The sequence below is a fragment of the Salvia miltiorrhiza genome, chromosome 7 (assembly GCF_028751815.1).
Source record: "Salvia miltiorrhiza cultivar Shanhuang (shh) chromosome 7, IMPLAD_Smil_shh, whole genome shotgun sequence".
NCBI classification, from domain to species: Eukaryota; Viridiplantae; Streptophyta; class Magnoliopsida; order Lamiales; family Lamiaceae; genus Salvia; species Salvia miltiorrhiza.
Window position 1 is genome coordinate 6,554,135 of NC_080393.1, and position 27,769 is coordinate 6,581,903.

A 27,769-nucleotide genomic window follows, 5' to 3' on the forward strand; every position below is an offset into this window, starting at 1 on the left:
GAACCCACGAGGGGGTTTCTATGTAATTTATGCTACATTAAGTATTTTTCTTTTTACTTTTTTTAAAAAAATTATTTTAATTTTTTATGTATTGTTTGGCGTTGGCACATGCATGTGGTTGTAGGTTGGGCAGCCAAAATATGAACATTTCTTACGCTTGTAGGACCCCCTCTTGCACATGCACGCAGCATCTTTAAAATTAATCGTACGAGTTTTTCCTATTTTCTAGTATTAAGTCTTTTTTCTTTGACGGATGAGGAGGATGGGAGAAAAGATATATTTTTATATTTCTTATTTTATATATTTATATGATAGAATTTTTATAAAAAATAGAATAGAATATTTTTTTTTCCTACAACTTATTTTCACTGATTTTCTCTTTAATATTAAATACTCTTTATGTCCCATTATAAATGTCTCATTACTTTTAGCGCAGAGATTAAGAAATGTGTAGAAAGTAGATAAAATGAGTTGGTGGCAATTATTTAAATATTAGGTATAAAAAGAGAATATATTGCCAAAAATGGAATGTGACATTTGTAATGGGACGGAGGAAGTAGTATTATCATGAATTTGAGCAAAAAATTGGGAAAATGGGTTATCCATTTTTTATTTTTTTTTGATGAAATTTTCCAACTAAAAAGAATATGTGAAAAAAGTGAAAAAATGAGAAAATATATGAAAACGGAAGCGCTATTAGATAATGGTTTGTGTTTTCTAATGAAGCTAAGTACGGCTAGCTTGAAGGGGTTTATTTAATTTTTTTTAGAAGAGGAATTAAGGTTTGTGTAGCCAATATATGTAGTGTGCATTGATAATACTAACAAGAGATCTCGTATTACATTGTCAAAAAATGCAGAGCTATATATATATTGTATAGAGATACATTTTTTTTCCTTGCATGTATATCTTCACTGCATTCTTTGTCCTTATAACTCATGACTATTTAACATTTTGAGTTATGTGATTTTAGTAACTCCGCTTAATACAAGATAAATAATGAAAGCCAAATATATGTGATCAGTTGATTTCTCACACTATGTAAATAAAAATCTTGACAATTGTAATAGGTTAGGAGGGGACATGATAAGTGGGCATCTCTCTAATGACAGTGATTTGCTCTAATCACGCAATTAGCGATTTTTTATGTGGCAGAGAGCGGCTGAATGAATGACGCCTGGACACGACAAAAACATAAGTGATTTTTGTATATATACTTCGGCCGATGTTAATGTTGTTAGTTAGCGGACTGCATATGTTTGAACACAATTATTGTAGTTTTCATGCAAACTTTTATTCACTACATGACAAGCAGGGAGTATATATTAAAAGATGATTTTTCAATTAAAAGTTAGCTTAAATGAATTGTAAAATTGAGTGATAATTTTGTGATTAGACTAAGGATTAATAGTACATTGTGTCCTCAATTTTTAGCGTTTTATATAAAAGTCCTCAATTTCCGTTCTCTATTTTAAAACCCTGAACTTTGAGCATTTTTTACGAAGGTGATGAAAAGATGATTCGGCTCGTTGAAGTCTGACTGGATTATTTGTATACCTCAGTATCTCACCATAAAAATAAATAAAACATTATTTCATTGTATCTTCAATTTTTAGCATTTTTCATAAAATATTCCTAATTTTTATTTTATATTCAAAACCCTAATTTTTTAGCATTTTTCATAAAATATTCAGTTATATAAAATTTCGATAATTATGCATCATCATCCAATTACAAAATTATGTACATGGAAATCAAAGAAGAAAGCGACTCAACGAAAGGCAAACTTTATAACGAGACATAAAAAAATGTTGAAAAATCGTGATTTTTGAATAAAAAATAAAATTTAGGAGGGCAAGCGCCCCTTGGATCCGCCACTGCATGCTTGTGGTGCCGTTATTTTCATGATAAACCTATTTTAATCGAACTTTATTGGGAAAGAAGTTTGAGGAATCGGCACGAAGGATTAAGAGGGATTAACAAGTCGTAATCGTTAATGACGATGAACAAATATGTCAATTTATACGGCGGCTAGCCCATACAAAAACAGTTTATGCACGATATGATTAGCCAACACAATAATTGTTACATCAATCAGTCATTTTCATTTGTTATTTTTCAAGTCTTTGTGTAGAATTTGGATCTAATAGGCGATTAAAATTTATTTTATGTTGTATTGTACATAAAACATAGCTTAATCTTTTCCTTCGGGGTGGTCCCGGCAGTATGGTGCTTCCGGCGACGGCGTATTACCGGCCGGGTAGCTATCGTTTCTGCTTTCTTCTTGGGGACTGTTGGGTTGTTGGTTGTGGGATGCTTACGGCGACGACGTATAACCGGCCGTGGAGCGTCCATTTTTTTGGTTCTGGGCTCGTTTGAGGTTGGCAGTTAGGCGACGGCGTCTCACCGGCCTTCTGCCTTCCGAGTTTTTTGGGTTTTGTTTTTCGTTGGGTTAGAGCCGAGATTGGTTAGGCCAGAGTTCTGAAAACTCTCTCTTCCGTTCTTTCCCTCTTGCTTTTCGTCTTTTAGACGAGTACTCTTTTTTCTTTTTACAGTTTTTTCCTTTGGATTTTTCGTAAAAAAGTTTTAATGAGGCTCGGCCCTTAGTCTTTTTTTCTTGTGCTTTCAAGGGTTTTTTTAGATTTTTTCTTCTTTTTTAATAAATCGCAGTTTAATAATGATAGCTTAATCTAAAGGAGTGGTTGAGATTCGAAGATCCACAATCTTTTAACTACTCCATAATTAGCTGAACATTTTTAATGTAGTGAGAATTTACAGCCGTAAATTGCAGTGGGCACTAGGTGAGTTTATTCGAAAAAATTATAACTATGAATTAATATATAACCAAAAATCATCCATATTTACAATTTACAAATGATTGTTTGTGACAACACATCACTCGTGAAGATTTTTGAAGATACGATTCTCTCATAATGAAACAACATATAAAAATCAGATTCATATATATGTCATCCACGTGGAAAACATTAAATTTCTGTAGTATTATTTATTTTGAAATCATTGCATATACTTACAATAAAAATAAAAATTTCCTATCTGTAAGAAGGCATATCATTGATTCATCCGATCTTCTTTTGTGATATGGAAAAAATTATTGAAGAACGAAACAGCCATATACGGAGACGGGGTGACCTTTCTCTAATTCCAGACTACGCCTAAAAAAGTACTAATATATTCTATTCTTTATTGGAAAATTATATTTTATCTCATACTATATGTTATAGTATAAAATGATTAAATTTTTTTATTTGATGCAATATATCTTTACATTGCATGTGATAGAAAACAATTAATGAAACAATACTTAAATTGAACCTTCACTCGAACATGTAATTTCCAAACAAAGTCATGTTCAATAAATACTATATCCGTCCCACAAAGCATGACAAAATTTGTTTTGTTATTTGTCCTACAAAGTTTGACCAGTTTCCTTATATGATAAAAAAATAACCCTTTATTCACATTTTCACTTTTACACCTATCACACTTAACACACAAAATATCAGTTTCTTAAAATATATGTCAAAAAGAACTTGACCATGTTTCATGGGACAGATGGAGTACATTAAAAGAATATCCCGAAGTTCTAATATATCCTCACGCGAATCATAAATATACATGATTTTATGATAATGGATGCAAATTAAAAAGTTAACTATTCGATTATATCGAAACATGCCATCAAAGGTAATTGATAACCACGCTTTTATAGGTTCAAAAAAAATTTGATTCGTTCCAAATTAATTTGGAAAAATTACAATGCATAAGACAACTCAAAAACCTCACATTATAGATGGAAGTATACCACCAAAAAATTAACTAATTGATTCGGATCGGGCCGAAACTCTGACAGGTTTAGCAGTAACTTTTTTTTTTTTTGAGATGATAGATTGTAATTATTGTTGAAATATGACAAGCAATGCCAAAAATATGGTTTGGGCCTGAAGTATGAGCACATTCATAATTGGCCCAACATATGATTAAATTGCACTTTCCTATCCTCTTTGGTGATCAAGATACTATTAATTTAGAAATATGATACAGTTTTACATTTTCAATATTTGACTAATTGACTTAACTTAGCTGGTAGAAAACACAAAAAATCATCCTTCATAATCATAACTAAAAAAAGATCTTATATTTTAAGCCCACAAATCATGATGTTATTTCAGAAAAGTGTATAAACATTTTAAGGATGGCCCAAACCAAACAGGCCCTTGAATCGGTCTGTTCGTTAGCTATGCTGGCATCGTTGTGCCCTCAATTTTCCCCCAATTTTCTGCATCGATTCCAAATTATTCAATTCAAACCAAATTCCCCTACAAACAGTTTATGAAAGAATTCCCTTAATTATTCTGCGTTTTGATGCATTCTTGAATCTGCCATGGACATCGATCCACACATCGCCAACTGGCTTATCGAATACTTCGTCCGGCAGCCCCTGGAGGAGCAGACGCTGAACTCCCTCATCGGCGCTCTCCCGCTGCCGGACAACAATTCCAATCTTCAAAATTCCCTCTTATTGTGTAAACTAGAGTTGGAGGTGTCGCGGCGTCCGTTGTCCGAAAGCACGCTGGCTTTGCTGGAGCAGTTGGAGGAGATTGAATTCAACAGAGGGAACGAGGCCTCCGAGACGATGAGGCGGGCGTATTGCGAGGTCGCCGTGGATTGCACGCTGAGGCCTCTGATAAACGAGGACGACGAAGTCAGAAAGTTCAAGTTTTATGAGACGGTGAAGCGGGTGTGGCGGAGGAGGATTGGGCGGATGGAGAAGTTTGCGGAGAAAGGGGGCCTGGGGTCGGAGCTGCTGTCGGCGTGGAAAGACGAATTCGACGCGGCTGTGTGGGATGATGATGTTCGCGGGAGTGTTTTTAAGAAGTTTGAAGGAGTTCACGCCAAGGAGACGGTTAGGGTTTATCTGAGGGAGGAGAGAGATAAAATGGGGCCCTCGTTTCTCGAATTACTGGCCGAGAGAGCCCAGGGTGATGTGGATTTGCGGAGAATTTTGGGACTTGATGGGATTTCTGGAGTAGCTGAAGAAGAAACACCCTCTAGTCGTGTTGATGGGGCCGCGAATGGAAGCGATGCCAGCAAAGGTGAGTTGATGGTTGTTCTGGTTTATGCTATGTGAAATGTGAGAGTTTTGTGTTATTGAATTCCATCTCATGTTTGATAGTTTAGAATATGTGGATTATAATGTTGTTTGTTTTATTTCATCTGTCTTGGTTGTTGTTATTGTAGTAAGGCACAAGGGAAAAATCAAGCTCAGAGATAAGCTTGTTGGTGTGAGACGCTTGAAAACGGCATCTGCAAATTCGAGAGGAGCCAAAATTGTAGACTCCGATGAAACTACCGCTGAGCCATCAGGTGGGAGAAATAGCTTACCACAGAGTGTAGAAGTCAATAAAGCTCGGGAGGCCCTTAACTCGAGTTCGGCGGAGCTCCGGGCAGCTGTGAAGGATCCCCTTCCTGAGGCATTGCGAGTTGCAGAAGCTATCTGTAACGAGACAAGGCAAGATAAGCGTCAAGATCCAGCTGAAAACAATAAGGGTGAACCTAAATTGTTTGTTGTGGATGTTTGTGGAGTTGTTCAATCTTGTGGTGTTAATGTGAACAATGTGCCTAGGCCAAGTTTGATGGAACGGAACAAATCTGCTCATACTTATGAGGTAATAAGCTCGTACTTACTCTATTTATCTGCTCATACTTACGAGGTAATAAGCTCGCACTTACTCTATTTACTGCACTGCTTATTTGACTCGAGCTTTTGTTTTTGTGTAATGGTTTATTGTTCTTTGAATGTTATTTGCAGTGGGATGACTCAATTGATGCTTCACCAGAAGACATAGCTTTCAGACCTGGGATTCAGTTGCCTAGCCCAAAGACGATTAACACCTCGCCTTTGAAGATATATCAAACGAATAATGTGAAGAAGAGGAGGAGAGGTAGGAGATGGAGTCTTCAAGAAGAAGAGGCTCTGCGGAATGGAGTAACCAGGTAAGCATCTTTTCCTAAGACAATATTATTTGTCGTATCCTGTAATTATGGGCTTAACGTTTACTACCTCTTCTTATTGACCTCCATTTGAATTACATCATATAATATATGGGCCTAAAAGGAATTCTTCAATTTTATGAAGGTTTGGAAAAGGATATTGGAAGTTGATCCTAGATAACAACCGAGACGTGTTTGAAGGTAGAACTGAAGTAAGTATACTTTTCAACTTCTCTACAATGAGTTCTGATTTTTTTTTTTGTTTTTTTTTAAAGCTATTATTAATGGTTTTCTGGTTCAGGTTGATTTGAAGGACAAATGGAGAAACATGTCTCGGTCTGAGAACCTGTAGGATTTTGTATGTAAAGGTACAGACGAATGTGAATAGTATTTGTTATTACATTTAGATTCAAGTTTGGTTAGGGATGATTAGTGTTAACCGGGAAAGTAAAACTGGAGATTTTGGGTATTAAGGTATCTCTCATCGAGTGTTATGTAGGTAGCTGCCATATGATATGTACAATCATTTTTGGTAAACTGTTCTCTTCTCAGATAAGAAAAACTTTTGTGGGTTTCCCCGAGCTGATAGCTTCCTATATGTCATTCTTGAACTAATAAATTAAACATTTCTTTCTATGGCATGTTCATGTAACTGGTTTTTAGAGGTTATTCTTTTAGCTTCTACTTTACTTAGCAATTTTTGTACTTTGATGTCTAATCTGGTCATCTTAGACCCCAATATGATTCATTACTAAAAGAACTTGTTAGATGTAGTATACGAGACAGTTCGAGAATATTGCTGATTGGTAACAGTTATGAACATAATGTCAAAATATACAGTGTTGTGAGATTGTGTTTAGTAGTAACGATCATAATTGTTTTGAACGTGTTCTGCTAAATAGCAGTATGCACAATTGCACCTCTCTCCAGCACATATGCACATTGGTTAAATTGCAGTTGTGGGTTGGCCGTGTATTTCAAATAGAGCGTAGAAGAACTTTACTGGCCTTGTTAGAGTTGCAAGGATACGCGAGGGTTTATCACCGGGAGATGGATGATGCTACTGACTGATTGAAAGGTTTGTAAGAAAACTTACAAAATGATGATGATCAACGCTCCACGAATAGGAAGTCACTTGCAACATAGTCTCTTCAGTTCTGAGGTGGTTGGTCATAAATCAGAGTTCAACTTCTCCAACCTATTCTTTAATTCTCCTAGATATGCTTTGCTTTGTTTGCTGATGCTTTGAGTTACAAAGGGTTTCTGATCTGAGCAGTTGCATTGGTGGATGGGTTATGCATTTTACCGGAGAGTTTATAACTGCAAGGGAATGTGGTTTTACTGGTTTTGATAACATGAAGAGCGCAATAGTTGGTATCTTTTTATTAAAATAGGGTGTCGCGGAGGCGATAAATTCTTATGCCTTAGAGTGATCTCCTTGAAAAGGTAGTTGGTTTTGAAGTGTGTACTTGAGTAGAAAAAAATCTTGATGTGGAGTAATGTTAACATGATAATGGCTTTCAAATGGCGTGATGCTGTTTGGAAATTGAAATATTATGCAAGCTTGATATCGACACAGATTCTTGACTGCCTATTTTCAACTCCTACTCTGTTGTTTCATCTTTAAGGTGGCATAGAATTTGCGTAGAGAGATTTGTCGCTTATGTTAGGTGTCGTGTGGATTTTACATGTACATGAACGATGTTCACCCCAAGCTTTCCTAATTCCTATAGATAGTTTTTGCAGGAAAATGGAAAACATATGATTATGATTTAGGGCTTTAGTAAAAAGGATAACTTGACAGTTCAAGATGCCAACTCAACACTATGAATTGGCTTCAATCCGGACGTTTACTCGTTACATAGAATTTATGGTCTCAAAATTATTACTCCTATAATTTCTTTTGTCGGCTTTATTCAAGATATTTATTGTTTATGATGGGATGACATCCACAAATTCACGATTCATTTTTCTTGAAAATCAAGAAAACTTATCTGTCTATTTCATAGTCGGAATCAGATCATTTAAAGGCTGACATCTCACCAAGCTAAAATAAAAATGAAAAATGAAAAATACTTTCCATGTTAAGAAAATATCTGATCTGTTTGTGTCTGTTGGCATTTATCATTTGCCAAGCAACAGTTAGCCATTTGCCACAGAAGTCACTGTTCAACGCTGTACAATTGTGTCTCAACGAATACATGCCAACAGGCAACAGTATGTTATGCTTGCAGGACCAGTTCTTGATCAAGATAAGAGAGAGAGAGAGCCTTTTATTCACTTGATGCTCAGCTTTAAAAATCCTCTCCCCTGCAAGTCCCATGATTCCCACTTACATCAATCCTAGTACGAGAATATCTCAACCATTTATCTCCCTCTTTCTCTCTGATGTTTCTTGCACATGAAGGATCAATGGCGGCTTATCATTACCATCGCCTGCTGCTCGACCCCTCCGACATCACCGCCCCTCCCACCAACAAGACCAACATCTCCGACGCCAATTTCGACAGCAACATGATGATCATCTTGGCGGCTCTGCTCTGTGCACTGCTGTGCGCAGTTGCCCTCAACTCCATCGTGCGTTGCTTTCTCCGCTGCACTGCATCTCCCGCCCACGACACTGCCGCTGTTGCTGTTACCGCCACCGGTGTCAAGAAGGCCGCACTGAGCTGGATTCCGGTGGTGGCTTATGAGGCCGGCCCGGGCCCCCCCATCGACTGCCCTATTTGTCTCGGAGAGTTGGCCGGAGGCGAAGATGTCCGATTGTTTCCGATATGCAATCATGCCTTTCATGTCAAGTGTATCGATAGGTGGCTGCTTCTGCATTCTTCTTGCCCTACGTGCCGCCAGCCCTTGATCCAACATTCTTCCATTTCAAGTGCAGATCATGTTAGAGTTCAGATTAATTAGCTGTCAATGTTTGTAGCTTCTGTTCCTTGGAGTAGATTATGTTTATGAATCTCCTCTTCACTTGAAAAAATGAGTTCCATTAATTAAGGAAAAAAGAAAAAGGTACAATGTTGTAATAGAATTACTGCAAGAGTTTAATTAGAGCTACTACAAAGGTAAGAAATGGTGGCTATTATTTGCGTAAGGCGATGAAGGGGGATTGGGACTGTGATGATGGCTGGTTGGTGTCGGCGGCAGTCCGGTGGTGCGGTGGCCGTGGGCGGCTTCGGGTCTCGTCCGCGGCCCTTTCTCGGCCCACTTGAGCTCTTGCTGTTTGACTGTGGATGGATATCCCAAACAGCAACCGACATTTCCTGCCTTGTTGATGTACCTTTGGCTGAATCTTCTGCCTAAACAGTCTATGCATTTTCTTCCTTCTTTCATCTCCCCCATTCCAATTGCAACACACTGCCTGCAGTAAACTCTCCCACAAACCTGACAAATATGATCACTAGATTCAATATTTTTTTCAAGATTCTTGATCTCATGCTTTGTGTGGAAAATGTTGGTTTTTAAGTTATAAGTTTACCAGGCAACGGTGGCGGAAGATGTAGGTGTAGGTGGAGCAGACGGCGCAGATGTTGGAGTGGGGAATCCCAGGCCGCCGCCTTCTTCCTCCTCCGCCTCTACCTCCATAGGCTGCCACGGAACTCATGTCGCTCACATGGCTCATATCATCATATGTGAAGCTCCTCTGGTCCATGGAGGCCGGAGACCTAACTCCGGCCCCATGGTGGTGAGCGTGGTGGCTGTGGACATCGACGTGGTGGTGTTGGTGGTTGTTGAGGGATGCATGTTGCAAAGCTCTGCTGAAGTCTAGGCTGGGGAGTTTGGCTAGGGCCGGTTCGGACTGGCCGGATTCGGAGATGGCGGCCATGGTTGAGGAAGGAGGGAGCTTCTTCTTCTCTACATTCTTGTGCATCACTTGAGCCAACTCTTGGAAAGAGAGGTTTACAGAGTCATCTGCAACTCCCACATACATTTCTTCCAGCTCTTTTCTTGCCATTGTTAATGTTTTTTTGTCTCCCATTTTTCTAACAATTTGGATGATGTTTCTTATTTCTTTTCTTTTCTTTCTTTCCTTTAGAGAAATTGAAAGATAATGTGTGTGTGTGTGGGATATGTAATGAAGGAGGAGAAGTTGAAAAATGACAAGATTTGAGGCCGGTTAAGATTAGGTGAATAAAGTAAAAACGTTGATCTTTTTGTTTGATGTGCATGCAGGCCTAGCCTTTCAATTGGCCACCAATTACATGTATATATAACTTATGTGTATACAATATTATATGAATATGAATATATAATATGAGTTGTTGTGCGCGTGGGTCTGCTGTATTTTTCTTTTTTTCTTTTTTTCTTTTACTTAGCTTTGTAGTTGTCAACCGTGTGCATATGTATATTGGCAGTTTATACAGCTGAAATGCGTTGCTCTTGCTCCCACAAAATTTACTTCGTGTGATAGATTGAATTATAATTAGTGTGTGGTGCGGCAAATGTCGATGGAAAATTATTTTATATTATATTGGTAACTTTTTAAAGGTTAGTTGCATATAAAAATATACAAATTATATTCAAGTTTTAGTTTTTAACTTGATTTATTTTTTGGGTCAAAAAATATATAAACTTAAACTTTTTAAAATTTGACATTCATCCAAAAATTCATTGCCAATAACTTGATTATCGGAAGTTCGATCAACAATTCGAATGTACTGCCGAAAATTTTTCGATGATAGCTCTCTAATAATATTCATATTATTGGATTTTAGCAATCGAAAGTAGCCGAAGAAAAGAAAAATATCTAATTTCATGACATCAATTTTTATGCCATTTTTTTACTATTATTGGTGACCAAAATCCAACAATATTAGTATCGCCAGAGAGCTATCATCCAGAGGTTTCCAATGGTACATTCGAATTGCCCATCAAACTTTAGATAATCAAGTTATTAAAACCTGTCCCTCCCAATTAGGAAGTTATTTGGGGGACGGATGGAGTATTTTCTATAGTTCAGGTTCTTCAAGATGTAATTGATGGTGAAAATTTTGATTGAGATTTAAAATGATAATTACTTGTTAATTAAATATAAATTATTATATAATTGATATGTGTCTTAATAAAATTCAAACATTACAAAGAAAGCATTAATATCACATAGCATCTCAATCACGCATAGTAATACTAGCTGACTCCACGACTTCATTTGAATTTACAAAAATAAATTCTTATATTAGTTGATGATTATTTGTCTCAATAAAATTCAAACATTACATTGAAAAAATATTAATAATAAATAATACACTCTTTAATTAGTCATTTCTGTCTTAAACTCAAAACTATTATTTAGAAATGAGTATAATTTTATTTAGATTTTCAATTCATGAAGTACAACGAAAAATTGATACGGGATATTGTTAAAATTTTACTAACACTAACCACAAATTCAATTAAAAAATAATTGCCATGATAAATAGATAAATTGTTGATGTAGTAGGGATCTACTGACAAACTAGAAAGACTCATCCTCAGAATAGACATTAACCAAATTCAGAAATAAAAGTGAAAAATACATTAACGAAATTCAGGAAAAAAAAATGAAGAAAAAAAATATAATTGCCATGATAGATTTGATTGTGTATTTTTGTATAATAGATAAATTGTTAATGTAGTAGGAATTGATTGACAAAACTAGAAACTTTCATCCTCAGAAAGTCAGAATGGAGATTAACCAAATTCATAAATAAAAATGATAAAAAAACGTTGTGGAATAAAGATTAACCAAATTCAGAAATAAAAATGAAAAATACATTAACCAAATTCAGGAGAAATAGAATAGAGATTAACCAAATTCAGAAATAAAAATGAAAAAAAATACTTGTGGATGGGGGGATTGAACCCGACGTGAATCGAACACGCAACCTTCTGATCTGGAGTCAGACGCGCTACCATTGCGCCACGGATCCACGTATGATATTTTAGGTCAGTTTTACAACTTACTTCAAGTTTCAAGACTTTGGCTTTATAATTTTTCTTGAGAAGTGGAAACTTTATACTCCATCTGTGCCACTATAAATGACTCAAAAAAAATTTGACACCAAAATTATAGAGAATGTGTAAATGGGTTAAAAGTGGTAAGAGACTTACACTTTTTTCAAGATTAAAATTTTTCATTTATGAAAATATGCCACTTATAGTGGGACGAATGAAATAATTATATATATATATATATATATATATATATATAGTGTGGTTCTAGAGAGAACTATATTATTTGTGAGAAGGTGAGAATCATCAAATCTAATGCATTCACTGTTAAAATTAATGCACTCAAAAAAAAAATTTGCTCCCTTCAGGATTCAAACCCAGGATCTGCATTCATCCAACAAGATGATACATCCACCGTAGATCTTGATAATCGAATGACTGAAAATGATTCTCCGTTCTTTTTTTATTTATGGTTCTTTCTTGAACCTCTCCCTATATATATATATATATATATATATATATATATATATATATCCAAATTAAATTAGATAGTAAATTTTTGTTTTTATAATACATAATTCTTAAATAGAATTATTGAATAAAAACTTCTTCAAAATACAAATGATCTTTATTTTCTAACTAGGGGCGTAATTAGAAACTCCCTCAACTCCAACAGTATCAAATTTAACTCTCTCAATAACACTAGTGGATCCAATGTGGGTGCAACTGCATCCCCCTCCCAAAAAAAATAATAGTATTAATATTCATATATAAATTATTTTAAATTTAAGGTTTGCATCTCCAAATAAAATTTTTAACCCAAAGTAAAAGAGAAATCCAATTTTTAAAATCCTAAATTCCATTGGCCTAATTAAAAAGAGAGTCCATCATCTCTTTTTTTTCATTCTTTTGATTGAGGCCATCATTTAATCAATCAATTACCTCAATTATTAATTAACAAAAAAGTTACAAGTACACATTTACATTTGAAATGTGCCAGTATTTATGAGATTATTTTTTGCACCCACAATTTAAAATTCCTGGATCCGCCACTGCTCAACAACAATATAAAGTTGAGCATGTTCAGTCGAGATTCCACTAAAAGTAATTAATTTTTAAACAAATTCAAAACAAGCGAAATCATATTCGAGCAAATCAAAACCGTTGGATTCCAAGAAGGTCATGTACGATTCAACTGCATGCCTTGTGAATTTCATACATAAAAGCCAGAAACACAAACCAATAAGTATAACAAAACCATTCTTGACTTGCATTATTACTATTTGGGAAGTTTGATCAAAGTATATAAACGCAACATTCATGTTTCTCCGTCCACGCACAAAATGGAGCTTGTATGGAACAACTGTGAGCAGACCAACACAAACCAAAACGATATAAATGTATGTATATATCTACATAGTTTAACAAGACAGATTCTATCATCTAAAGGAAGTATAAGGGTTCTAAAAACCTCTTTATCATCTCAAAAAACAAACGACGTCACCCGTCTTCACGATCCGCCTCGCCTCCTCCGCCGTCAGCTGCGTTTTCCCGAGCGGCCGAGCAAGATCCCGAGCTCGGCACAACCCCATTCTGCCCCGCGTACACGTCTAGAGGAAATGCAGTAGAGTTCATCAATGTGGTCAGGTTCATACAGGAAGCTTCCGCTAGAATCTCGTCTTCCCGGTGAGGATCGCAGTTCAAGTCCAACCCTCCGCCCTTGCTCGTCTCCTCCAGATCCGCGTGGGCCCCGTTGTTGCCCGTCTCGTTCTCCGGGTTGTTCATGTTGAGGAGCGCCAGCCCTGCGATGTCTTCCTTCTCGAGCTCGAGTTTGGCGGATGACTTGTTGTCCTTCTCCTGCGCGAGCTCAGCTTCGCGCTCCGACTGCCGTTTCTTCTTGCGCATCATCAGCGTCTTGAAGCGCCGCCTGACGGTCAGGCAGACGTTGCACTTGCACGTGGGCTCGTGCTTCCCTTTCCCGCTCGGCGGCTGGATGCAGACGATGCAGGAGCAGCCCGGACGGTGGCGTGGGTGCTTTGTGGTGGCTCCAGCGGAATACTCTGCCATGTCACCTATGTTGTCGCCTAGAACTGCAGCGTTCGCCAGAGCATCCAAGCCGGACGGCTCCCCTTCCTTCGATGCCGTGCTTTCTGAAATCCTTCGCTTCTTATTTTCTGAGGGCGGAGACGAATAAAATCTTCAGAAACCATATAAGATTTGACCATACACGCAGAGCAAGGCAGGAAAATGGCATGACTAGATGCCAATTATGTCGTTATGTCACAGAAAATAGAGATAAATTTATGCTGTAGGTTTCTCTATTTCTTGTAATGAACGCAGTAATTGGTAATAAAGTGCAAAGTTAGAAAACTTTGAAAAGCAGGCACAGAAAGAAGTCATTTCCATAAACAGATGCTAAACATTTTCAGAGCGACATGCATACCAGAAGACGAAATGGCCGAGGATGTTGCCGTGCCTGTGTAAAGTGCGATGTATGTTCGTGAGGATACATGTGTTTTTCGGTTAAGAGTATGCTCGAGTTTCCATGTGTGTGTGTGTTAAAGATAGGTGTGGGGGGAATGGGGGCCTTCGAGAATTTAGACCAACCCCTTACCTTTGTTAACGCTAGAGGACTCGAGATCTCTGGGGCTTAAATCCTCTGGAGCAGAACACGAGGCCCTGAAAAGATTCTCGTAAGAGTGAAAATTCATATTAGCAACCTCGCTTATCATTTTAGCAACACGAGATTTCAAAAGTTCGATTTTTATTTAATACAGTGACTGGCAACCACAGCTTGTCTTAACTCTCAGTAACTCATAAGGTATAACAAAATCCAGTAGCATCACAAAATTGACCATTTGCCAAGAAAATATATCAATAGAACTTCTGATTGTTAGTGCGTTCAAGTGTCAAATTCAGATAAATGAATTGAATTCGATAATTATTCCAACACAGACTTCACTACTTCGATTTTACTCCTAGCTGCAATCCTCACTCGTCAAAAACATAATGATAAAAACAAAACGGCGGTTGATCCTATTAATTTAGAGGCTTCAAAACAGATCATCAAGTATTATTTCCCTAGAAATCTAAAATGTTGTTATTTTGTAATATTGTCAACCCCACTGTACAATATAGTTTTTTCAAAAAAACTGCTGACCTGTTCGTGTCCCAGATATTATCGGAACATGTCCACTTTGCAGAGAGAAGTGCATTGATAGGCAACCTTCGCCATTTTGAACAACTGTCACATTGAGCCAGTTGTTCCTGCTCACTGATAAGTTAACGATGTCAAATGAGGACGGTGCAGTGAAGAGTAACAAAACTTAGTCAAATGATATTTTATCCAAAAATAAATAAAAATCAGGTGCACAATCCTTCAACTCTCACATCACATAGAATAAATAAATATGAAATCCCAGAGGCCTATGCACCCATAAAAGATATCTACCACTTTCATAGAACGTCAACCACTTCAATTAGTCGTTGCAAATGATTTGCTGCTGAAATATCAGGAGCCTTGAAAAACCACAAGTCAGCTAGACATCCTTAAACTTTTCAAATCATATAGAATAATAGAGCAAAAGAATCAGTCAAAAGGTATACTAGTAAGCAGAGGATACGAATACAAGTCCACGCTTGGATGAATGCTCTTAAGAAGTAATGAAAATTGTAATGAGATTAAACATAATAATCCTTACCCTGAAGGTCGAGAAATGAAAATAGTCCTCTTTCCAAAAACCGGAGGTTCCTACACAATATAAGAAAATAATCAAAACAAAACGACTATAGCAAAAATAATGGAAACTCAAAATTGAAATGCCCCTATGCTCCAACGCTAGCATCACGAACACCAACAGGTAAAATACACATGACAAGGAAGACAGTAGCAAAGAGAGCAATGATGGATGCCGAATCTCGATTCACCTCAAATTCTTCAAATTCATAGTCCTCAACCATGACCACAGTTGGCTCGGAAGACGGAGATGGACGAAATAACTCCTGAGCTTCTTCCCAAGTGACTCTCAGTTCCGTAGCATCCTCATTGTGCATGTGAAGCCTCTTGTTTTTAATGTTTCTAACCTTCTTCTTCTCTGATATGGTCATATGCGGCGGTTGTGAATCATCAGATGCTCTGCCTCCATTCTTTGTATCATTTGGGACATCAGAGCATTTCAATTAGAATGGAGATCAAAATTTATAAAGCAACAGACATGGAAAAATAGCAAATAAGAGCATACGGAAGTCTGAGTATCATTAACCCCAGAAAACGACGCCTCTCCAGGAGAATCGCAGTTTAAGGCAGCTGGTGGTTGTGGCTCCTGCTTGTAGCAAAAAATATTTGTAAAAGATTTATAAATCTTTCAAGCTTCAAATAATCTAAAAGCAAAAAACTAAAAAGAAAAAGAGGGGAAAGGGGATAATGCCTAAAGTTTCTGACCTGCACATCAGAATTGTTAGCTGCCTTCCGACAGCCTATGACAAGTTGGCTCCCCGGATCTATCCGACTAAATATCACTAAACAGAAGGCATGAAAACAAAGGAATTAATCTATCAAAACAGAAACATTAGAGATGTAGGGATTGATGGTAAAGCCAACACAAAGCAACGCACCAATTACTTAAGAGATTCAAAATTTTCGAAAATGAATTTTATTTTACTTCAAAACTACCATTAACTTCAGATCTAACAATAAGCCTCCCATCCAAATTGGCAAGAAGATACGAGGAACAAGAGCAAGAAAATGAATTATTAGGTGAACAAAGCCAAAAAAGTTAGTGACAGCATTAACCAAGTGTCAAATATACGATGACAAATGTCAGATTAAGAAACCCGAAAAAATTTACAAGCAGCTTCATCTCAATGTTCAAAACAGCACACAAGAAAAGGATATACCTGTGTCACCAGCTTGTAATTGCATATTTTGGATGCACGGGGTTACGCCCTCCAAAACATACATCCGGCTATTATTATTAGGCCAAAATCTGAACTGAAACGTCCACTCTTTGCCCTTTATGTCCTGAATCCTTATTGGTATACCTTCAGATTGATTGATCGTAGGAAAATATGCCTGCTCAACATAATATTTTGAATTGCAGAATATAAGAATTAAAGGGAAAAGATCCAAACTTTTAAATGTTATATTGCAAAATGTCGAAATCAAATACTCACTTCAGCACACGCTTTTGGAAGGACCAGGCGACCAATTCGCCCAGCATCACTTGCACTAAGAGTCTTCTCAAATAATGGTACAATAGTGGATTTTAAACTAGGATGGTTAAGGCAAATTCTTGATAAATGTTATAAGACATCTAAAGCAGGCACAGCATAATTGAACTTATGTATAATTAAAAGGGCAGAAAAAAGATAAGAACACGTAAACGTATATCATGGATACTCTCCAGATAATTGTTGCAATTCTTGGTCCGTGATCCTAGGCCAGTACCGAGGAAGTAACTGATTGCGGCCCCGACCATCAGCAGGAGGCCTAGGAACACGTGTCTGTGAAGCAGCTGCTTTACTCACCTCCAATCCCGCTACCGGGCTGGGTTTGGGGGGTTTTGGGGAAATATGACGTGCCCTTTGCCCATGTTGCAAAGAACCTTTTGTCGGTTCATTTCCTTCGACTATCCCACCGGGAACAGGCCCGCCCGGAACAGGTGTACCAGGAAGAATAGGCAGCACACTGTTTGAACTACCCAAAGGAGAAGTCAACGAGAACTTCAGGGATGGATGAGCTAGAGATTCATACATATCTTTGACCCCTTGTTTTGGTCTACTGTAGTCGGGTTTGACAAAAACAGATGATGAACAATTTTGGGAATGATTCTGTATGCGTTTACTACTTTCTGTAGATCTAAGCACGGATTCTTCTTTTTTAAGTTCGACTGCAGTAGGTACACTATTGACTCCTATAGCCCTCGTCAGCTGCAGAAGCTTCCGTGTGCTAAATTTCTCATCATCAACTCTATGCTCAACAACTATTGGCTGGGCCTCCCTAGTACAAGTTTTATTGGCAGATCTGCCACTTGAAATATCATTAGGAATCTGCAAAAACAATATAAGGATCAATACCCCTCAAAAAAATTGAGCCATATGTGAAGATCAAAAGCAAATGGCCAAAATCATTTTCCAATATCAAATTACACAAGATGCAGTGAAGAATGCCAAAAATGTTCCTTGAGGAGTGAAAGTCATAAAATGGATAGCAAGGTGAATAATGCAGTATCTAATACTATTCGGTACAGGAATCACCGTAAAGATCAATTATCAAGGTTTGGGGCTGAAACAACTATAACTGCATAATTTTTTAGGGTAGATATATTCTCATCTCATGACGTAACATAAAATTCATATACAGTCCTGATTCTCCTGAATATAATTTCCAGAAATGCTGAAGGGCAAACAACAGATAGCATAATCGTTAGAGTGCTATAAACCATCCAACTTCTTCGAAAAGTTGAAAGAGAATCAGCTCGAAAAACACATCACGTAAAGGTGTAGAGCTAGCATCTTTCAAGCAGTAACAAACTATAACCTGTACTGGTTGCGGAGACTGAATTTCCAAACGCTTAGCGCAACTTATGCATGCAACACCGCCGAATTCCATGTATTCAAATAGATGTCTTGAAGCAATGCATCCACAGTGAACAATCTGCCAAGCGAGACAGCAAAAAGAGTTAAGATAATCAAAATGGTTTATGCTTAAGGTTTGGAAACAAAACTATCATTACCTTCCCACATATTCTGCATTCCCTCCAACCAGATTCGTCTGAATGATACGTTTCACAGAAAACAGAGTTCTCGTATGCAGATCTGAAATCCACATCAAACTACATCAGAGCAAGACAGGAGCAGAAATATAGACTGTGAGGGAATAAATAGACCACACAGATAAGCGGAACAAGTTATCAATCCAAATCATTATAAAGACAATGATTGCAGTGATCATGCAATATGCAAAATAGTTAGAGCTGCAAACATTAGCAAAACATTGAGCAATTGATCGGATCTTTACGAAATAAACTATCGCACAGTTTAATGCATCAGCATAAGAGAAGTATTCACACCATGACATGAGGCAAACCAGTATATTTTAACCTGTTTCCCCTATATAGAGGGGAAAGAACAATGAAATTCGAACAGAATAAACCTTTCATTCTTCGTAAAGGATACGAAATACAAGACCATAAGGAATGCTCTCAGGCAACTAAGATAGGAGCTCGTACAGCCCAAAAATACTCTTGGACCACTCATATAACAATCCATGACATATTTACTAAATATGGATCAATCAGTCCATTACCAACTATGATTTTTGCATTAGTCCATCACTAATCCCATCGAAATGGCAACTTTACTTCTTTTCTCTTTTTATCTTTTATCTTTTCAAATAAGAAAACACAAAATAAAAGAAGCAAATACCAGATTGCCACGAAGCTCAATTTCAACAATTCGAGAGAAAAAAAAAAAGGCTAAACTTTTTGTTAAGAAAATAAGAAAAATACTAAATATAGAAAAAGGATAATCAAATGGCAGCAAAATAAAAAGGCTATTGATAGTAACAAAATGGGAAAAAAATCTGCAGAATGGCTATATTTCAGGAATCAAATAGAACATCCCGAAAGTGCCCTTGAGAAATTGGAATCAGACCTGGAATGGTGATGAACTACAACATCAAGAAACAGGGCCATAATTCGGATTTAGAAAAATTACCCGCACTTGTAACAAAGCGTAGCAAATCCACCGGATTTCAAGCTCCAACCTTTCTTCAAATCCAACGACGTCGTTGCGCGGCACACCTCGTTCATGCAATTCTTCGACCCCATTTCTCGCAAATTCAGTTTCTAAACCTCACGATTTCCTTCAAAACCCCAAACCCAAACTCATCACGATCAAAACCCTAGAAACCCAACTCTTCTCACCCAGATCAAACAAATTCAAACAGAATCGAGAAATTCCCCCACCTCAAATCACAGAAAAAACAACACTATTCCATATCGGAAACTGAAATTCCTCAGCAATTGAAAATAAAAATCCCATCTTTCCACTCACCTCGTTCGAATCTAATGAATCCAACGTCCGCATGCGAGCATCCTCAAACAAAAACAAAACCCAGGCGCCCAATTGCAGATACCATGTAGTTGGAACCTTAAATTGAATCTGAGACTTGCACAGAGAAAAAAAAATAAAACAGCAGAAAACGAAAACCCAAGTTTGAAATAAACAACGGCGGCGGTCGGTGGCCGATTCGGCTAATGCCAGATATAAATCAAGTTGAATATAGTAAAACCAAAAAGACGATGTGATAATAGAGTCATGGACGTGTATGTATAGGTTTAGAGAGAGAAAGGGAGCGGGGAGGAGAGAGAAAAAAGCGTGTAGGCATGCAGAGAGAAATGGGTGCAACGATATGCATGCACGACATTTGAAGACCACCTACAGCTCATCAATACTAAGTAAAATTTAGCCCCAAAATCATTTTTCCCTTGGGGAGTTCACATTTTGGGGTTTAATGTGTTTCCTGGGCTTCAAGATTATTACGGCGTGTGGGCGTTCAGACATACATTAGTATAATTGGATGGCCCGAAGGTTTCGTAGATTCCCATGTTTGGTGGTAAAACATGTCAAAGTCTTGGGGTAAGTCATAGCTGGTAAATCTTTATGGTGAAATTAATTAATACTATCTTGGGAGTATTATTTATTTATTATATTAATCGTATTTGTAATCGAGTAGGACTAGTGCGTACATGTAAGCAAGTAGGTGCGGCCAAATGACCTTACGTTTTAGCCGCAAATAGGGATGTGAGCGGGTGGATATTACCTGAACCAGAACTGAAATAGTTCATTACCGAATAATGGTTCTGGTTCTAGATTCGACTCGTTCAGACTTAGATCCTAATCAATTCAAACCCAATTCGACCCATTTGTTTCAGGTCCGATCCGACCCATTCGTTTTTGGGTTTGATTTTTTTGACCGTTGCCCACCCACCCACCCATTTTTTCCTTTTCACAAATCAGATTTTTTGACCACTGCCCCCACCTCCAAGCCAATTTTTTATTTATTTTTTCATATATCTGATTTTTTGACCGCCCCCACCCCAAGCCAATTTTTATTTTCACAAATCTATTTTTTTCACAAATTTGAAAAAAAAAATGACTTGGGGATGGGGATGGGTGGGTGGAAGTTGGGGGGTGGGAGTGGGAGGACAGCGGTCAAAAAAGCAAATTTGTGAAAAAAAAAATGGCTTGGGGATGGGGTGGGCCAGCGGTCAAAAAATCATATTTGTGAAAAAATAACTTAATACCCTGATCATTTTACTTATAACTTAATGGTCTGATTCGGTGCGGATCCAATAAACAATAAGTCGATTCTGGATCTGAAATCGTAATAATTTTAACGGTTCTGGTCCAAGTAATACCCACCCGCTAACATCTCTAGCCGCAAATACAAATGAAGCAGTCACATCATCAACTTCAATGAATAACGTCATGCTTTACTCGTAAATTAAAGTGTGCATGTAGGCACGGACAAATTCCCTCAACGGACTTAATATTTCGCCCATCAATACAGGTAAGCACCGCCTCACCTCCTACTTCACTACACTCCATCAACGGTTACGCCACCATGTACATCACATTCTATCTTACAAAAATATGCACACTTTGTTAATCTCGTCTAGTTTTTCCAATTTATTTATAATAAATATTAATTGTCAATTTATTTCTTTAGTCGCGAAATTATAAATAATATGAATCTTTTTCTCTAATTCACAATATATTTAAATAATATTCAGTGGCAACAGTGGGTACACTTTTCTAAGACCAAAGGAATATTATTTGAGGCTAATTGTATTTTATAGCCTTAGCTTTAAGCAAATTTCAGTTTATAACCTAAACTTTTTGATTTATTTTTGTATAGCTTGAATTTTGAAAAATTTATTTAATTATAGCCATAATCACATCAAAAATATCACAATATATAGCTCTTCTTTATCGAAATTATACATGAAACGATGATCGATTGCCACAAAATTAAATCATACTCATTCTGTCCCATTACAAATGTTCCACTTTTCATAATGGGATGTCTCATTACAAATGTCTCATTCATTTTTTAGCAACATATTCTCTCTCTATACTTAATATTTAAACAATTTCCACTGACTCGTTTTATCTACTAATTACACATTTTGTAATCTTCGTACCCAAAAATAATGAGATATTTGTAATGGAACGGAGGGAATAATATATTTTACACTAGCATAAATTTTCAACGATAGGTAGACCATCGTTATCGACGACCCACCGGTGAAATTGAAATCGCGTCTGAAAGTTGGCATTATTACATTACTTTTAGGTGCGATTTACACCGATGGTCCGATGACGAAGTGCTACTTACTATTGAAAATCTCTTTTTGTGTAGAATACATTAGGTTCTAATTTCGTGACAATTGATCATCATTTTAATTGTAATTATGATAATTAAATATGCTACTAACATAATTTTGGTGTAATTGTGATTATAATTAAATAATTTATCAAAAATCAAGTTATATTAAAAATAAATTACAAATTAAAATTTATTAACAGTGAAGGGTATAAACTATAATTAATCATATTATTTATCCAAAATGAGACGTTGTGATAAAAATTACTATGTTGGGTTGAAGATGTAGAAAATTGTGCATTTAATCTTATTTACAGTTTAGTGGTACGTACAGGTAAGCAAGTAGCAAGGCTTTAATGGGTCATAACATGCAACACACCCACGAATACAAGTAAGCATGAAGCTACAGACAAACACTCTGAACAACCAAAATCAAATATAAACGCATTTTATATTTGCCCATAAATACACGGGTAAGCATGCAGACACTACAAAAAACCAAATCAACTAATTAGGGTAAAGTTTAGTTCCCTTTATTTATTTTGTTGAAATGTGTGCCATTATTATAATCTATTGCATTTTATATTTTCAAGTTTCTTTTTATATTTTATTTTGTCTATTCTATATCATATATACGATTTTTTTTTTGTTGTGATGTTTTTTATTATCTCATTTAAAATATTAGTTAGTTTTTATATCTCAAGTATTCATGTTATGTTAATTATAGAAATATGTAATAAATATATTGTTGTCTAAATGGATTATATATGTTCAGTAAATATAAATAAAATTATTGAAAATTAATATTGATATAACTTATGATTATACAATACAAGAAAAGATGATGGACATCGACGGAAATTGTTCCGTCATAAATTACCGACTGTCGTAATGACGAAACAACGATGGACGGTGATCGCGAATATCGACGGAAATGATGGCTTCACTGACAGAGATTTCCGTCGATAATCGGCCAATTTATTATGGTGATACATGGAATTTTAACATACTTATTTATTTATTTTGTTGAAGGTTAAGTTAGCATATGTAAAAAATCTGAATATCTAAAATTAATCAAATCACTATAATTATGTATCAATTGTAATCTCTTCAAATTGATTAGGATAAATATAATTTTAAATCTGAAATTATTTTCACATCAATTATATCATGAATTATTAAAAATATTTTGTTTACTTTAAACTACTGCACAATTTTATATCAATTGTACTTGGTATTCATTTTTCCGGCTCCGGAAAGTTAACGCTGCTTTTCGAGTTGCCACGATGTATTAAAATGTTATTTTGAGATATAATGTTATTTAAATATTACAAAAACGTTAAGAGTACATGTTATTTCAGTGCATTAATGTATATTATAAAAATTAATCAATCACACATATCTATTTATAACTTGTCGAGCATACGCAATTTGGACCTTGTAGATATTGTCCACAACATTATACATGAGCATCCTAACTCTTTTTGAGAATATATACATGAACATCCTAATTAATTTCCCCATCCAATTAGTCATAACCATTCACAATTTTGAGGTGATATCTTGACTAATACATGTTATTTTGATCAAGGCATAATTCAAGTGGCAAAATTGAAGCACCTAAAAATTTTCTTTTATGATAGAGATTTTGGGTTTAATCTACGGTGTTATTTTTTCATTTTTGTGTGGTGTAGTGGTTCCACTTGAGTGCGGTTATTTTTTTACATTTGTGTGGTGTAGAGGTTCCGCCTGTTTATGAATATTTATTTGATTATATTTAGATACCTCTTGTAATCCTAATTCAAAAATAAATAAATAAATAAATATGTATATTGTTATTTTGAGTATTATCGATATCTTTTAAAATCAAACTACTAGAACATGTCCTTAAATGACTATTATAGAACTAAGATACTATAAACATGATAAACAAGACTGAAATCAATATTGATCTTATTAAAATTCAAATTTGAAATAAAGATTTAACATTATAAACATAAATTTAAATATTTAATCAAGCAAATACCAAAGAGCGCACAAATTCAATATTTATGGACTGAAAATTACTTATGTATGGGTAGTAAAATTACTTATGTATGGGTTACTACTTTATTTAATCATATAATTCTTCTCTTCAAGTTAATCATTGAAAGATATTTGAGTAGTCCTTGAGATTTGTTTTAAAAAAATACATCTCGGTCTTCTTGGACTTGGTCTTCCTGCTTCATGAAATTGATGTGAGGGTCTTCGCCTTATTTTTGAATCGATCATTGGGTACAACTTGAGCTTAGGGCTTTATAACGCTGATGCAAAGGGCATTCACCTTTGTTTTCAAATTGAATATTGGTCCTGGCTTGAGTGTTGGACACTTCCTCAAAGAACGCTTTGAACCTTAATGGATCACCTTGAATATTGGAGATAGTTTTTCCTCCAATTATGAGCTATGCAATTATGATGTTGTGTGTTTATACCAATATTTATTAATCGTTATATGGAGAGTCGGGCTTTCGACTTGAGTCCACATTATTATGAGCCTAAAACTAACGACATCATTGACTCACGAAGATTGATATTTATCAATATAAAGATTTGACTTGCTTCCAATTAAATTGATCTTGATCTTTACCATATAAAGATCAGTTTTTTATTGATAATATATCTTATTTAAACTTAGTTCTTATAAGACTCACCTACTAGAAATATAAAACCAATAACACTATATTTTTCATTTTTGTAAAATTCATGTGCCTACAGATGCATTTCAATACTTGTTCATACACGATTTGTTGTGAAAATGAGCGAGTCTTGTAAATTTTGAATTAATTAGATATTTATACTTATATCAAAGAGTTTATGAATTTAAAACTTGCAAATAGTTCGTACTCATGTTTAAGTGTTCTTAAACTTGAATTTATTATTCCATCCGTCTCAATTTTTAGTATTTTATTTGAGAATAACATGGGTTCTAATAAAGTAGTTGGGTACGTGTGTTGTGAGTGGAATACGAGCCTTACCTTTTATGTAAGTATTAAAGTAATTAAAGTGGAATAAGGGTCTCACCTACTTTTACTAAAAATATAAATGAATACCAAAATGCGGGATGTCCGGAAAAGGAAATATGGATATTAAGTTTATGCTCGTATCAAAAAGTTTTCTTGACTTGATTCATAAACCTTTTTTTTAAATTCATGTCAAAAAGCTATTTTTTGAATCTGGAGACTTTTTTATACACGTAACAATGAGTTTACACTTAAATTTGATTTTTTAGATGCCTTATACTCGTGTGAAAGAGCATTCAACTTGAGTTTGAATGTGCAGACATTTTACACTCGTGTCGAAGAGTCTTCCACTTGGATAATTTTTCATGGAGTTAGATAGTTTTTGCTTGTGTCTAGAGCTTTATCAATAATTTAGACTCTTATTAAGTAGGAATTTAAGGATTACATCATATCTTGAAAGATGAATTCGTTATTAGATACACATTCTCCTATTCCTTTTCAATTTAAGATTATTCAAAATATTTGCCCCATCATTTTAATTTTTTCCATCAAAGTTGCGAGGCTCTTGCATCGATCATGCTTTAACTTCATTTGCAATAATGCTTAACTTCATATCATGAGCTCTAATCGCCAATTCCTTGAAATTTTTTGGTTGAATTCCTTTCAAAATAAATTGAAAAACTCCAATGCATATTTTAGATGCACATTTCAGTTGTTGAAGTCTCCAACAGACGATCTTTGCAATTGAGACTAAAGCCCTCACAATAATTGATGTAGTCATTGATATTATATTCTTTTTATTGACTTGATTTCGTAAACTTCACAAAGTTCACTATCATTGAGTGTTGTTGAAAGTTGAACCAATGAAATTGTTTTGTTTCAAATATTGACCCAACTATTGATTGAACTTGGCCTTAGATTAGCATATCAATCAAAGGTTGGGTTTCACTTGAACTTTATAATGTTGATGCAAATGACCTTCTTCTCATCTTTGAATTGAAAGTTGAATTTAACTTGATCAGTTTTGGTCCACTTTTACGAAAAACGCCTTGAACAAGACGCCTAAATATTGAAAAGAAATTCGTAATAAAGAAATTCTCTTTCAATTGTGAGCTATTCAATTATGATTTGATAGAAACACATATTTATAGTTGTATTTTTAGAAACAAGTTAAATTTTGATATAACTCATATTTCGAGAGCTAATAAAATCATGTCATATTAGTCCTAAGTCTATAATCATGTGGGCTCAAACCTCAAATTCCAACTCTCTATACAACTATAATCATGTGGGCTCAAACTATCTAACTCTATGAAAAATTATCCAAGTGGAAGACTCTTTCACACGAGTGTAAAATGTCTACACATTCAAAATTTAGGATTAATATGACATGATTTTATTAGCTCTCGAAATATGAGTATATATCAAAATTTAACTTGTTTCAAAAAATATTGATACTGATCTTTACCTTATAAAATATAAAATTTCAAAACTAATTACAAATATAAAATTAATAAAAATATATTTTTCCTTTTATAAAGATCATATGCCTACAAAGATCGACTCCAAGCCATTTACCAAATCAACCCGATCCCTTATTTTTTGTTTTTCAACCGAAAATATAGAATGAATATCTAAACTTTCACCCGAAAACATTTTTCGATATTGATCATAAAAAAAAACATTTTTACGATAATGAATGGCAATCTACCCGCGGGTAGCGGATATCCGTGAAAACCCGAACCCATTAGGGTGGGTTTGGATACCATTTGATATCCACGGATAGTTTCGTGGGTACAATTCACTATCCATTTAGTTCGTGGGTATGGGTTTGGATACTTACTATCCATACCCGCGAAACCCGTTTACCCGCGAAAAATACCCGCCAATTACCCGTCAATTATCCATCAAATATCCACAAAAAATTCTATAAAATATGGGCTTTAAATACATATTTTGAAATTATGGGCTAGTATTTTATATTTTAAAATAGGCCCAAACAATAAGGCTCAAAGTCTAATATTGAGCAAAACCTAAACCCTAGTAATTTCCCTACGCCCCTTCCTTCAGCCGTTTCTTCCCCAGCCCTCCTCGCGAAGTCGCGATTCCAGCCATCAGCCGGCAGCCACTCGACGGCCGCCGCTCGCCGTCCGTCCAGCAATTATAGACATTGTTCTTGAAGATGAAGAAGATGAGTTCAATGAAGAGGGTTCTATTTCTACTGTCGAGCAATTATAGACATTGTTCTTTGTTGAATTTTATATTTTAGTTGATGAATTTGAACATTGTTCTTTGTGAATTTGAATTTAAACATTGTTCTTTGTGGATTTGAACTATGCTATTTGTGCTGATTTTTTTCTATTAAATTTGTTGTAAATTTATATTTAAATTCTATTTCGTGGGTATCCGGCGGATAGCGGGTATCCGTCGGATA

The 27,769-nt window shown here is 35.7% G+C and overlaps 4 protein-coding genes and 1 non-coding gene across 14 annotated transcripts; 2 read left to right on the plus strand and 3 right to left on the minus strand.

Moving 5' to 3' along the window:
• The first annotated feature begins 4,092 nt into the window (after window positions 1-4,092).
• Window positions 4,093-7,593, plus strand: LOC130992093 (uncharacterized). Of its 9 annotated transcripts, none has more exons than XM_057916581.1 (6): window positions 4,175-5,117; window positions 5,263-5,690; window positions 5,834-6,018; window positions 6,161-6,227; window positions 6,317-6,383; window positions 6,921-7,593. In XM_057916581.1, exons 1-5 carry the CDS (start codon window positions 4,406-4,408, stop codon window positions 6,365-6,367), a joined length of 1,443 nt encoding a protein of 480 aa, XP_057772564.1. In that variant the 5' UTR covers window positions 4,175-4,405; the 3' UTR covers window positions 6,368-6,383; window positions 6,921-7,593. The 9 variants fall into 9 exon arrangements, with proteins under 9 accessions (XP_057772566.1, XP_057772564.1, XP_057772563.1 ...); XM_057916580.1 differs by having other exon boundaries at window positions 4,197-5,117; window positions 6,973-7,593; XM_057916582.1 differs by having other exon boundaries at window positions 4,199-5,117; window positions 6,918-7,593.
• Window positions 7,594-7,748: 155 nt separating this feature from the next.
• On the plus strand, window positions 7,749-10,170 carry LOC130992097 (RING-H2 finger protein ATL74-like). Its single transcript, XM_057916586.1, has one exon. The coding sequence runs from the start codon at window positions 8,404-8,406 to the stop codon at window positions 8,923-8,925; it is 522 nt and encodes a 173-aa protein (XP_057772569.1). The 5' UTR covers window positions 7,749-8,403; the 3' UTR covers window positions 8,926-10,170.
• On the minus strand, window positions 8,982-9,994 carry LOC130992094 (uncharacterized). The gene is made up of 2 exons (XM_057916584.1): window positions 9,494-9,994; window positions 8,982-9,399 (listed from the first exon to the last, which is right to left on the minus strand). The coding sequence occupies exons 1-2, from the start codon at window positions 9,992-9,994 to the stop codon at window positions 9,073-9,075; spliced, it is 828 nt and encodes a 275-aa protein (XP_057772567.1). The 3' UTR covers window positions 8,982-9,072.
• A 1,682-nt stretch (window positions 10,171-11,852) lies between the features above and the next one.
• Window positions 11,853-11,924, minus strand: TRNAW-CCA (transfer RNA tryptophan (anticodon CCA)). The gene has a single exon. It is a non-coding gene; the product is annotated as a tRNA-Trp (tRNA).
• Window positions 11,925-13,193: 1,269 nt separating this feature from the next.
• Window positions 13,194-20,488, minus strand: LOC130992098 (B3 domain-containing transcription repressor VAL2-like). 2 transcript variants are annotated; one of them, XM_057916587.1, is made up of 15 exons: window positions 20,002-20,485; window positions 19,663-19,810; window positions 18,681-18,762; window positions 18,485-18,601; window positions 17,345-17,994; window positions 17,119-17,215; window positions 16,843-17,017; window positions 16,388-16,464; window positions 16,188-16,268; window positions 15,874-16,092; window positions 15,648-15,697; window positions 15,107-15,220; window positions 14,561-14,625; window positions 14,390-14,422; window positions 13,194-14,120 (listed from the first exon to the last, which is right to left on the minus strand). In XM_057916587.1, the coding sequence occupies exons 2-15, from the start codon at window positions 19,773-19,775 to the stop codon at window positions 13,447-13,449; spliced, it is 2,547 nt and encodes an 848-aa protein (XP_057772570.1). In that variant the 5' UTR covers window positions 19,776-19,810; window positions 20,002-20,485; the 3' UTR covers window positions 13,194-13,446. The 2 variants fall into 2 exon arrangements, with proteins under 2 accessions (XP_057772570.1, XP_057772571.1); XM_057916588.1 differs by lacking the exon at window positions 14,390-14,422 and having other exon boundaries at window positions 20,002-20,488.
• Between the last annotated feature and the right edge of the window lie 7,281 nt (window positions 20,489-27,769).